The sequence below is a fragment of the Ochlerotatus camptorhynchus genome, unplaced genomic scaffold (genome assembly GCF_037179485.1).
Source record: "Ochlerotatus camptorhynchus isolate MF236.1 unplaced genomic scaffold, CSIRO-AGI_Acam_v1.1 ptg000003l, whole genome shotgun sequence".
NCBI classification, from domain to species: Eukaryota; Metazoa; Arthropoda; class Insecta; order Diptera; family Culicidae; genus Ochlerotatus; species Ochlerotatus camptorhynchus.
Window position 1 is genome coordinate 121,507 of NW_027040495.1, and position 13,117 is coordinate 134,623.

The 13,117-nt window shown below is 37.2% G+C and overlaps 1 protein-coding gene across 2 annotated transcripts; it reads right to left on the reverse strand.

The window, feature by feature from the left end:
- Window positions 1–1,439: 1,439 nt before the first annotated feature.
- LOC135708911 (chorion transcription factor Cf2) lies at window positions 1,440–4,602 on the reverse strand. 2 transcript variants are annotated; one of them, XM_065231181.1, is made up of 9 exons: window positions 4,267–4,602; window positions 3,991–4,215; window positions 3,569–3,923; window positions 3,109–3,498; window positions 2,915–3,042; window positions 2,770–2,859; window positions 2,614–2,703; window positions 2,035–2,175; window positions 1,440–1,970 (listed from the first exon to the last, which is right to left on the reverse strand). In XM_065231181.1, exons 1-9 carry the CDS (start codon window positions 4,396–4,398, stop codon window positions 1,905–1,907), a joined length of 1,617 nt encoding a protein of 538 aa, XP_065087253.1. In that variant the 5' UTR covers window positions 4,399–4,602; the 3' UTR covers window positions 1,440–1,904. The 2 variants fall into 2 exon arrangements, with proteins under 2 accessions (XP_065087253.1, XP_065087196.1); XM_065231124.1 differs by having other exon boundaries at window positions 3,109–3,507.
- Between the last annotated feature and the right edge of the window lie 8,515 nt (window positions 4,603–13,117).

Sequence of the window (13,117 nt, forward strand, 5' to 3'; positions counted from 1 at the left end):
GATTAAGCGGTTCGAGGAACGGTTGACCACCGATCGGAAGCCCAGAAGTGAAGGAAAAAGTATTCCGTACAACACCAAAAATCACAACCGCGTAGTTGGGGCCTTCAACCGAAATCCGAAAGCCTCCGTTAGGGATGTGGCTAAGAAGCTGCACCTAAGCCGAAGTTTTGTCCAGAAGGCCAAAACTAAGGCTGGGCTTCGAACATTCAAGGTACAAAAGGCCCCTAGTCGCGACGAGAAGCAGAACAAGTCCGCCAAAACCCGTGCCAGGAAGTTGTACCTCAACATGCTGACGAAAGTTGAATCCTGCATCATGGACGACGAAACATATGTGAAGGCCGACTTCAAACAGATCCCCGGCAACCTGTTTTTCACGGCCAAGGATAAGTTCAGCGTTCCGGACCATGTCCGCACTCAGAAGATGTCCAAATTTGCGAAGAAATTCCTGGTTTGGCAAGCCATCTGCACGTGCGGGAAGCGGAGTGCACCTTTCGTGACCCAGGACACGATGAACGGACAGGTGTACATAAAAGAGTGCCTCCAGAAGCGGCTGCTTCCTCTTCTGAAGGCCCACAACGTCCCAACAATCTTCTGGCTGGATTTGGCCTCATGCCACTACTCCAAGGACGTGCTGAAGTGGTATGCGGACAATAAGGTCAATTTCGTGCCGAAAATGTTCAACCCTCCCAACACTCCGGAGCTCCGCCCCATCGAGAAGTACTGGGCGATTATGAAGCAGCACCTTCTTAAACGACCTAAGGTAGTGAAGACAGTCGAGGAACTGAAGAAAGTATGGGTTTACATGCAAAAAACGGTTGATTCACAGGTTGTGCAGAATCTTATGGCCGGGGTTAAGGCCAAGGTGCGGGCATTTGCGTATGGACTGTAAATAAAATACGAGTAAAATGGTAAAATGAAGTTTAATAGTTATTTCTCAATCCCTGAAAATTTGATGGCAATCGGATGAAAACTCGAATTTTGCGAATCAATTTTGTGTGTGGCAATTTCATCGTGGACACCCTTTAAGCAGGCTTCCAAGTATCCAACCCATCGGTTCTTTTTAGGACCACAAATGACTGATAAAAGAGTTAACTAAAGAGTTCAAGTAAGAGCTTGTACCTATCCAAGACATATCGTCCAGGACACCGACAGAGCACCTCAAAAACAGAACTCTCAAATTGCTTCCGAATTTCAATCTATCGAACTTTTTCACTGATAACGAGTTAAGAAATAAATTTAATGTTTACTGTACTTTTGCTGCGACATCAAAACTACCTTTCGTGATCCTACGTCAAATCTACGGCCGTGTATTGCATAAAGAGTTAAAAAAAACTCCCTTTTTCCCTAAAATGCTACGACATTTATGTATGATCTTGCAGTAGGCGACGACTATCAGCTTACCTAAATATTTAGTAATGAAAAGCCAAAAACCTCTTATCAAATTAGCAGTTTTATTTATTGTAGCACTTTTATGAAGTCTTGAACATAAAATAAATATGAAAAGTACAACAAGATTACCATTCACTAAAATCCGAATTATTTCCATAATTCTCTAAGCAACATTGAAATTAATCGTGTCGGTAATAAATACACTCATTCTGAATCTGACATTCAATTTTGTCTAACACAGTCGGCAAGACTTTTTTTTTCTTTAACTAAGACATTGCACATGCGAAGTACCATTACAAATTATTCCGTTGATTTTAAAAACGCACATTTTTTTATAATTAGAAAATCTATGTACAAGGGCTTGTTTTGTGTGCAATTATAGAAAACGGTAAAAAATAACTGTCATAGGGGATCTGAATACATCTTATGAGGCGAATCTGAAACCTCCCCTCCATAACAGTTTCAGTGGAAAATGTTGCATTGCTCTAGACATTAATCTTTCAATTAACTACGTATTAGCTAGCGGTCGAAACCTTTTTGATCTGGATCACTTTTATACCGAGATGTTGATTGACGTGCACCTATAAAAAGATAAGCTTTGTAAAAACGGTTTCGAAAATCGATCTCCAGACAAATGTATAATACCTTCAAATCTGAAGCACTGTAAAACGATTTGTCACAGTGAGGACATTTGTGCGGCTTTTGTTTTCTATGTCGTTGCACATGGATGTTCAGTTGATAATTCGAACTAAACCGTTTGTCACACAGCGTACATGCAAAATTTTTCTGTAAGATAGATTGCGTAAATAACGAATTCGTAGTTTGGAATAACATAAAATCACTATTAAGGGGAAGTTCACCGCTCCGAAAAAAATAATTACGTTTTGATTTTTCTAAAAATATTGAAAAAAAAGGTATCAAAAATCTAAAATAAATACATTTTTTTTTTCTTATTTTTCAAAGAAAATTCACGTGCAAAAACATTTTTTATAAGTCATTATGGCATAAAGTTGGACTAAAAAAACCACAAAATATGATTTTTTTTTTCATGATAAGATAGAAAAAATATTTTTACATGTAATTTTTGACAAAAATCCAAGGAAGAAATTGATTTTCTTGGATTTTTGATAATTTTTCCCAACATTTTTAGAAAAATAAAAAGTACAGAAAATATTTCTTTTTTTATTTTCGGGCCGGTAAGTTTCCCCTTAAGGTATTAGGTACCTCAAAATGTGTTTGTCTATGTCGATAAAGAATTGACTTTGATTTGAACTCTTTGTGGCATATGGAACAGGTGGGCAGTTTGTCTTCTTTCTGAAAGAATTGGATTCAACATGAATTGATTGCGAAGCATTAAAATACATACGCCCAATCGCCTACCTCATGTGTTTTCATGTGCATTCGTAACATCCCGGGACCTCGGAAGCTTTTATGACATATGTCACATTCGGGTTGTTTCTTGCAATTAGCCTAAAACATAACATATGAAAAATGTCCATTAACCGGAACTGAATCCGAATCTTACCTTTAACCAATTTGAGTGAGACGACATATGCGTCTGTAACCACTTGGGTTGGCTGAATTCCTTACGGCACAAATTACACACATATCGACCTGGACTAGGGCAGGATGTTTGATAAGTCATAAACTCAGCTAAAAATAATCAACACGGTTGAACATACAATCTAAAGCAAGATAATCCATCGGATTTTGTCTTACCAAGTTGCTTTTCTTCATCATCCGATTCACAATCCGTTATACAATATTCCTCATCGACCTCTGTTTGCTCAAGTTGTTCCTCTTCTTCCTCTTCGTCATCCGGTTGGTCTTCTTCTAGGTATTCTTCATTGTCTATTTGGCTATCGTCATGCTCACCAGAATCCGAATCCTGGCCATCTTTTAAATGAGATTCTTCTGATTCATCTTCCTGCTGTTCTTCATGGTGTTGCTCGTGCTGCTCCTGTTGATGTTGATGGTGTTGTTGTTGATGATGATGGTGATGATGATGCTGTTGTTGTTGTTGCTGTTGAATAGCGTGTTGTGCAAGATGATGTTGTAACGTTGCGGTTGGCGCTGCCACCATTAATGGGACGGATTGAACGGGATTCACTGAGATAACTTCAAAGAGAAAAGTTTAAATAGAGCTGCATTGCCATATAAAATTTCACTGGGGTCATACCATTATTTTCATCATAATACTGTTGCTGCTCTGTCATTTCCGGTTGAACAATGATTTCACACCGGTCATCGGCAGTTCGCTGAATTTGTAGGATTTGGGGGTGTGGTGCTCCATGAGTGATCATCTGTATCGTATTGTTTGGCCCTTGAATAAATTGTCCTATTTGTGCAGCGTGATATTGTGGAGCATGAATGATTTGTTGTCCAGTTGCTGTCGTCAGTAAGTGGCCAGCATTAATTATGTGTGCCCCTGTATTCAATAACTGTGCGTTAGTCAGTATCATCGTGGGAGTAGGATTTTCGGCAATCGTAGGTATATCAGCTCGTTGAATATGAATCTCTTGAATTTGAGGAGCCTAAAACAAACAAAAGTGAGAAATCGATGCGGACAATACTAACAAAATTACGCTTTAGTTAACATACAGGTTGAATTTGCTGAATCTTTTGGGATGCAATTGATGGTGGCCTTTGAACGTCGAGGGTAAGTTCCTTGGGCATCTGTTCTTCCGTTACAATAGTTATACCTTTTATATACTGCCGCAGAGCAGTATCCGATTTCTCTACACGAGTTTTAAAGGCATGGCATCGACTAACCTGATGGATGCATTGGATGCAGATTTTGTCCGGCCAGCCGTCCAGTTGCTCAATCTAAAAAAAAAATCTAAGATTAATCCATAGAAACTAAATATTCTGACATGCCTGTATCTTGGCTATTTCCATCAACATTTCAGCCACCATTTCTCCGAAAAGAGGACGCATTTCCTTCTTGATTGCTAAACATATTCGGCAAATCTTATCCAGTTCCAAATTTTTCAGAGAACCCAACTCCATATCGATGATCCGTTTTTGCAAAGCTATTTGCCGCACAATAAATCGATCAGTGTTCGCTATTAATAGCTCAATATACGGCACTATTCAAACTACACACTTGAACTTCACAAAATTTAGAAATTATCGTTTGCTTTTGCATTAATTTTACGGTTTTCCTAGATGTAAACAAGTTTTACGCAAAACAATCAACACTAATAATATGGCGTCCACGAAGTGCCAAACTGTATCGCTACTAAATCCCAAATCTCAATGCGGTAATCAGAAATCGACAGGAGAAACATACCGCGACTTTCTTTGTATTTTATACGTACAGAACGGAAACGTCAAATTTCTTTATTAACTTCCAATGTTACACTGAAAGGATATTATTTAGTTTAAAAATCTTCCAGATATTGATAAATCTGTAATGAAATTTAATGTATTTATTATGGTTATTCTATGAATTCATTCAAATCTTTCGCATATAGAAAAAAATTATTGTTTTTTATCCATCTGAAATATTTTTTGTGTAAAAGTCACAATAAAGTTGACAGCTTGATTAATCCAGAGTCGATGTTATAATAACATCGACATTGCGGATTAATGATTAACGTCAGAAAAAGGAATTGAACTGCAACGTCGAAATAACTGCTAATCGCTGTTTTAATGAAAACATATCAAGCTGAACATTGCATTAGGTCCTAAGTAACATTGACAGATTCTCTTCGTCGACTTTTTCCTTGCATCCCCAAGACCATGAAAAGACATTCCCAGGTATTTTCAGCACACAGATCGATACAAGAAGCTTTTATCTAGCATCTAATACGAATTATTAACGTTAGGTTATTAAGTTATTTTATATTATTAAGTTCGACAGTGAGCATGCATAAGGGCGAATACGCGATGATCGATTCTCTTCATCGATTTTCTCTTTGCATTGCTACACACGGTAACCAGCGTTAACACATAAATGAGTAAAAAAATACACATTTTTTATATTTATATGCAGCTGTCAAAAAATGTGTAAATTTGGAGATCCTAAAAAATGTGTATTTTTATACTCATTAATGGGTAAAAAAAAACTTCAAACTTTGCTGCATCCTACTTTGTTGACGCACGCCATTTGCTAAATTTCAGTGAAGAACAGCAGGAAAATTGAGGAACTACGGTCCAAACTGGACAGTGCGCAACGATGGACATGCTAAAGGGTAGGTAATTTATACTTTTTTCATAGCTTTTAGTTTTAGTTTAGTTTATATACTTCATATACTGATTTTTGTTTTTCTTCCCTTGATTTATCCCGTGCTGAGCATCAATGCTACCGACGCCAGGGAGGAATCTCCCATACCTGGACCCTACCTATCGACCCATCAACTCATGAACCGGAGACCAATGGCTTCACTTCCCTTCCGAAGGAAGGTGTGATCCTCGGCGCGATCAGAGATGTTATGCGCCAGAACATCCCGGCAGCGTCGACTGGGATTGAGAGGAAATCACGAAGAAATCACGCTTACCAACACCTCCGGTGCCGCTACTTATTTTTGTTGATTACATTTCTGTTTTTAATAAAATATATACAATAATCGAGCAATCTTTATTTTACCATTGACACAAATAAGAAAATTCCGAAGTTAATAAAAAACCATTATATTTAAGTTCTAGAAATGATTACTTTTTACACATTTTGCTGTAAAAACCGTTCTTGAAAAATGTGTAAAAAATACACTTCTTTTGACGTTTGCTGGGTTTACACATAAATGTGTAAACGCAGCTTACACATTTTATGAGTAAGCCTCTTTTTTCACGAAATGTGTGAAATTTTACACATTAATGTGTTTACGCTGGTTACCGTGCAGCTAAGCGAAACAATTTTCTAGAATTTGTTCAATGCAGAGTAGTAACAGGTTGTATTGGCTATCAACAGCAACAGCACCGAGAAACGTTAAATCTAGCGAGTTATTAACAAAAGAGAAAATCGACGAAGAGAATCGATCATCGCGTATAGGCACAGAGAACAGACATGGAGGCTCGAACAAAATTTCTCTAAAAACTTGTGTAAAGATTCCTATTCGACTTAAGCGCCACTAACGGCGACTTCCCCACTTAAAAACCCACTTTGACAACATGATGGCGCTGGCGTTGCACAAATTACACTAGACACTAAGTGCTAATAGCGCCAAGTGGCAATTTTCAACAGAAAATGTATCGATACTAGCGCCAAATTGGTCGAAAGTGGAAAATTTATAGAGAAAATCAGGAGATGCTAACACCACGTAACGGCGACGTTCCCACTTATTTTACACAAGTTTCTGACCGAGCTTGAACGTCTGTTCTCTGTGGTATAGGCCCTTATGCATGCTCACTGTCGAGTTATTAACGAAAGAGAAAGTCGAGGAAGAGAATCGATCAATGTTACTTAGGACCTAATGCAATGTTCAACTTGATATCTAGATAAACATTTCATAAAGTCCTATCTGCATTGATCGATTTTCTTCATCGACTTTCTCTTTCATCAGCTGCAAAACCTTTCCCTGTTGTATTGCGTATTTCACACCAAATTGGAGCGCGTTTTCACTTATTAAAAGTGTGATAAAATCGCAAGTTTACGTCTAACCGTCTTGGTGTCTTGGGTGCACTTATTCTTTATGATGCAAGCAATAAGTGCTCCGAAGACATCAAAACGATTTGACAGAAACGTGCACTTTTAACACACTTTTTGCATTTTTGGGACAGTCCAGTTTCAGATGCAATCAGCAATATTGCAAGCTGATTATTTTTATGTGTATATATATATATATTATATAGGGGAAATGACGGCTTCGGCATGACAGACTATTTTCGGCAACCCAAATTGAAACACTATTTTCACTGGATTTTCTTACGAAAACACTTCGCTGAATGCATGCAAACGATTCTTTATGCTTTCAGCTTCAATTTGACTATATTTTTACCACTGAGAAAAAGCAATCTAGCAAGGTTTTCTTGAAATGCAACACACGCGCACTACAAATTGTAGCTGATTTCGAATTGCCGATAATAGAACAGCAGATTTACATGCAGTTCAAATGGAACGGTTGCCGAAGAAAAACTGGTTGCCGACAATACTCGCCCTCACTAGAGAAGTTGAGCTTTGTAAAAGCGTTTCAAAACAGTTTTTGACAATTCTTTCGACTGAAATTGTTAGAGCAGCTGGCAGCAAAAGATTGTAAACAAACCAATACTGCATATGTGTGCGTTCCTTAGAGAAAAAGGCTATAGAAAGAAGGTCGCTGCTTAGGTTGCCGAGAATACGTAAATTCCCCTATATGTATATATATATATATATATATATATATATATATATATATATATACGAGGGGAAATTCACTGCTCTCGAAAATGAATTGAAAATACGTGAATGAAAAAAATACACAAAAATTCATCATGACTCGTCATTACTCAAAAAAAATGCAAAAAATACAAAATTCGGAAAAAAAATACACAAATATTCGACGAATAATAAAAATACACGATAATTCGTCATTTGCACGAAAAATTCGAAATTTGTACAATCAAAATGCTGAATTCGGACAAAATGCGTAAATTTATTATATTATATTTTAATTCGCGCTCGAATCACAATACAATGCATTAATGAGTAGGATTTCACCCATTTTTAAGAAAAGTGCATTAAATAAAAAAACATTAATGAGTAGACCCAAAAATAAGTAACGAATGCGTAACAGCCTTGGTAACAGATGCTTATTAATGCGTAATGAGCGAGGTAAGGGGCTGTTCATGAACTACGGTGGGGGGGGGGGGAGGGGAGTTGGCAATTATCCACGGCCCATACAAATTTTTAAAATTCTGTATGGACAATTGTCTACGTAAGGGGGTGGGGGGGGGGGGGTCTCATAAATCCCAAAAATCTGTCTACGTAGTTAATGAACTGTCTCTAATGAGTTTCTTTCTTTTCTTTAAATTGGGTGAAATTCTACTCATCAGTGGGTATTTTAAAGTTAGCGTGTGCTGTGCACTTGTCAAACAAAACGTCAACATTGTGAGTTTGATCCGTTTGATTCTCGGTTCGAGCTGGGGGGGACGTGCTGTCAAATCAGCCTACTGATCGTCTTGTATGAAACTGGTTCCAAACGTAAACAAATGCTGTAGGTTTCTTATGGATTGTTTACGTTTGGAACCAGTTATGCGAGGTAGGCGACGATTGTTCGTATTTCACAGCTACCTCCCCCCTTGGGTTCGAGTGGTAAACATAAACACTGCAATGACAGAATACACTTATATCTGATTTTCAATACATTAATGCATAAAAATACACTTTCATTTTTCTAATACACAGAAAATTACATATATTCCAAAAGTGCAAAATAATACATTATTACCCAAAATACACGTTTATTCGATAAAAAATACTTCAATACGTTCATCAATACGTTGGCTTGAATCGAAAATACAGTACTGAATCGCCCCTCGTATATATATATATATATATATATATATATATATATATATATATATATATATATATATATTATGTATTCGTTATCTGCATTAAAAATGGAACCGACATCCAAATTTTCATCAATTTTGGTACGCTGGAACTTTTTTTAAATAAATATCATTACATTAGCAAAAAATTACCATCTTAGCGCCCCTTGGTAGGACTTTGTATGGGAGCTAGCTGTCAACGAATAGATCTAGTGTCAATGATCAAAAATTTAAATCTTGATTTTAAATCGAGATGAATGTCTACGGGATTTATAAAAATATCGTTGTGCTCAAAAAAACAAAGTTCTATCAGATGATGTATAAAAATTGGTATATTTTTCGAAGCTAAACAACCCAATTGCAATTGAATTAAAAAAAAACCGTTCTGAGGCATAAAATCTCTGATCACGCCTTCCTTTGGTCCTCGGTTCATGAGTTGATGGGTTGATAGAAGGTCTAGGTGTGGGAGCTGCCTTTCTGGTGTCGGGAGCAAGTACGGAAAACAAGATCAACGAAAAAAAAATCAAGAAAAAAAAAGAAAAATTACTTCTACTAAATTTACCGTAGATCTATAGAATTGATTGAATTCTGCAGAAATAATTATCCATACGAAAAATACACAGAAGCTAAGACTTTTTTTTAGGGATTTGTTTTGTTTGTTTAGTTTGCTTTTTCATTTGCTGGAAACAAGTTTTTAAACGAGGTAATGCATCACTAATTAGTGCCCTATCTACCACTGCGCATCACTTTAATATGTGTACAGCAAAAATATAATATGTATCAATCAATGAAATTCATGGTGAAGTCGAGGGGGGCGACTCTATCTACGATGCAAAACTGTGCAAAACACACTTCACCTTATTGAGTCCGAACCATGATTACCTCGGCAGTAGTCATACACAATTAACTTCAAAATAATCTTTCCAGTATTAAATTTTATTCTTTTTGAAAATTGATCAATCAGTGGCATTGGAATCGGTTTCTGTTTCTAGCAAAGCGGTACACCACAACTCGAGCCACCACTAATTTCAACAAATGTCAGGTGTCATAGCAACCAACGAAATAAGCTCAGTGCGCCTGAATGATCAGCGAGCAAGGATTCCGCAAGTGTGACGTCTGGCTCGAACAAACATGCATTCTGATCCTGACAATTGAAACTGCTTATGGATCAACGCCACAAAATTGCGTCTGGAAATGTTGAAAGCTGCAATAAGTAAGAATAGATTTGAAAACCCTCACCGTGAGTAAATAAAACAGTTTTTGTTGTATTTCTGCAGAAAAAACGAGCTTATTTCAACGGAAAAGGTAGGTTGTGAATCGGCTAACAAGCTGCTGATTCAGCCACGCTTGCGGCAGGAAGAAAATTCTCCGATGTACAACCCAATTGAAAAGCATACCAGGACGTTTATGCTAAAAAACGTAAGAAACTCGACTTCCTTAAGAAGCAAATCAGTCCGTAGAAAGAAAATCTTTGAAGGATTCCAAGGCCACTGCACCGACGCTTTCGGAAACCGGGTGGACGAAATGATCTCAATAGTGGGTGTCCGCAGCATCAGCTGACGAGATCAAAATCTTTCGGATAAATCAGACGGATGACAATACCAGAGCTGCTTAGTCCGGAACCAGATAACGGAATCCAGTTTTGATGTAAATAACATACACAGACAAACAGACATAACACATTGAATATGTCTCACTGTAAAACATATCCGCCATCTGCTGAGTACACTGTGGTGGGTAGTACCAACAATCAATACGAAACTAACGATTTTAAATTGGCTCATCACTTTAGTAGCCTATTGGTCCCAAGCAAACGATTAACGTACCCTATTCTAGTTGAAATTCTATTACTACACTATGTTTGTTTTGATTCGCTATGAAAGTTTGACAGATAACATCAGGGGTGTGTGGATTCATGCAGAACATGCAGGGGTGAGTGAAATAGCTTGGGTCTGCTTGGGACCGTTGTTCTGGTACTGAGTGAGCCAAAAATAATAATGATTTTCTTCGGGACCCAGTGGTCTTAGAGTTACCTCTATGGTAGTACGCTGAACAGATGGCGGTAGTGTGAAAACGTCAAACGGAAGGGAATTGACTATGCGCGCCACAGGTGGCGGTACTACCAACTAAAATACTTTTAAATTGACCCATAAATGCTTGTTCGATGAACATCTTGCGAGTGTTATGTCTGTTGTAACATATATTTAGTAATAAATCATTTGAATAGTAATAATATTCAATGTAATACAAATTAAGTCTTAAAATGAAAATTATACTGTAAAAATTAAAATACTTGTTTTTAAATAGAAAATATATATTTTTACGATCCGAAATACCATGCATACGCCAATCGATAGGATATTACACTACGAACCTGCTGAAATAAATATTTTCCCATTTCTTCTGTAATTAAACTATTGAAAATGTACAAATGATAATTTTATCACTGTTTTCATGAAATAAGCCTTTTTCCCAAACCCAGTCATCATAAACGAATACCACTTGGTTGCACATCATTCAGCTTGAACATGAAAAGATATAAATCAGCGCTGCTCTCCTGCCTCTGCTCATTCCCGCTTCGGACGGCGTGGCACTAGGTCCTGCAGCAAGCAGGACTAAGTCAGCGGCTAAAGGTGGATCACGGCGTGTCCACCGCAATGAGGAATGAGACATGAAAAAACGTGCATGTAAAACCCCATGCCCCTCCCCCCTTAATAATAATCCGAAAAAGACATGGACTTTGACGATCATTTTTTTCCGGGAAATAAATATTAAGCAAACCACAATTATGTACCTATAAACAATTAATTTTTTACATGCAGAGCCAACATTTTCAAAAAACAATTGCTTAACAGGAGACATACACTCGACGGATTACCAACAACTGACTGTAAAACATATCTGGTACCTCTATATATGCAATTATATTAACATGTTCTACATGTATTTTACATGTTCTGCACAAAAGAAACTTTCTGCTCCGCCTCATTCATAAGGTTTGGTTGCACATCGTTCTGCTTGAACCTGAAAAGATATAAAACAGCGCTGCTGTCGTGCTTTTGGTCATTGTCGCCTCGGACACTTGGCACACTTGGTCCTGCAGCAAGCAGAACCGAGTCAGTGGCTAAAGGTGGATCACGGCGTGAAACGAGGAATGCGACACAATGAGAAAAGCAATGTTTGGAAACCTACCACCCCCCCCCCCCCCCTCAATAATGACTCGAAAAAGACATGGACTTTGACGATCACTTTTTTCCGGGAAATACATCTTTAACAATCCACAATTATTAATAAAATCAGAAGTTTTTCCCTTAATTTTTTCCCACACAAAAACTTACAAATTTGAGAAAAAATTGCTTGAAAGACATATTCGATGATATTAAGTTGGTGAATTACACACCACTGACTCTAAAAGTAGTAGTAGTAGTAAAATTTCGTTTATTTCTGTTGATTATGGTGTATACATTGATTTTACATTTCAATTGATTAGCCTATCTGGCTCTTCATCTTTGTTCATTGGATATTCTAATTTAGTATTTGCGTATTTCATCTAGTTGACAGAATACCCCTTGGGGGGTGTGTTCTGTTTTAATTGAAAAATTTGATAACCTACCTAACTACGAGTCTAACTTAACTAACGTGCCAGATCACGTATGATCTGAAGATCTGATCTCAGACAGGTGTATCTGAACCTTTCCAAGGAGACCGTTCGTCGCTCTTCGAGAGGCTGAAGGTCAGCCAGGCGGTGAACCTCAAAATTTCGGGTCCTGGACTGTTTAGGATCATTCTAAGGATCTTGTTCTGGAGTTTTTATGTGTTCCACACATGAATTGTTGCAACGTGATCAACAAATCAATATCTATGTGTCGGCCACATACTTAATATATGTACATATAAAAACCATGCGTGACCACACATACTATTCATTTGCGTATAAATTTCATGTGTACTTCTGAGTGGATTCTGTTTATGTGTGGTCAAATGAAAATCATGTGGAATTTCACATTAATATATTTGTCAAGAAAAATGTTTAAATTGTTTTGAGTGAACCATTACCGAAACATTGAAAAACTTGAAAATTTTAAGATAAAGTATAATAGTCAAAAATGCATGAAAAACATCAATTTTGTGTGGTTCTACGTCATACTACGGTCGTGTCTAAGACCCAACCCTTTAATTTTTTTTTTAATTTTATTAACTATAATTTTTTGTCTGTAACTACACTCAAAAAGTTATCACATATCTAATAAATGAA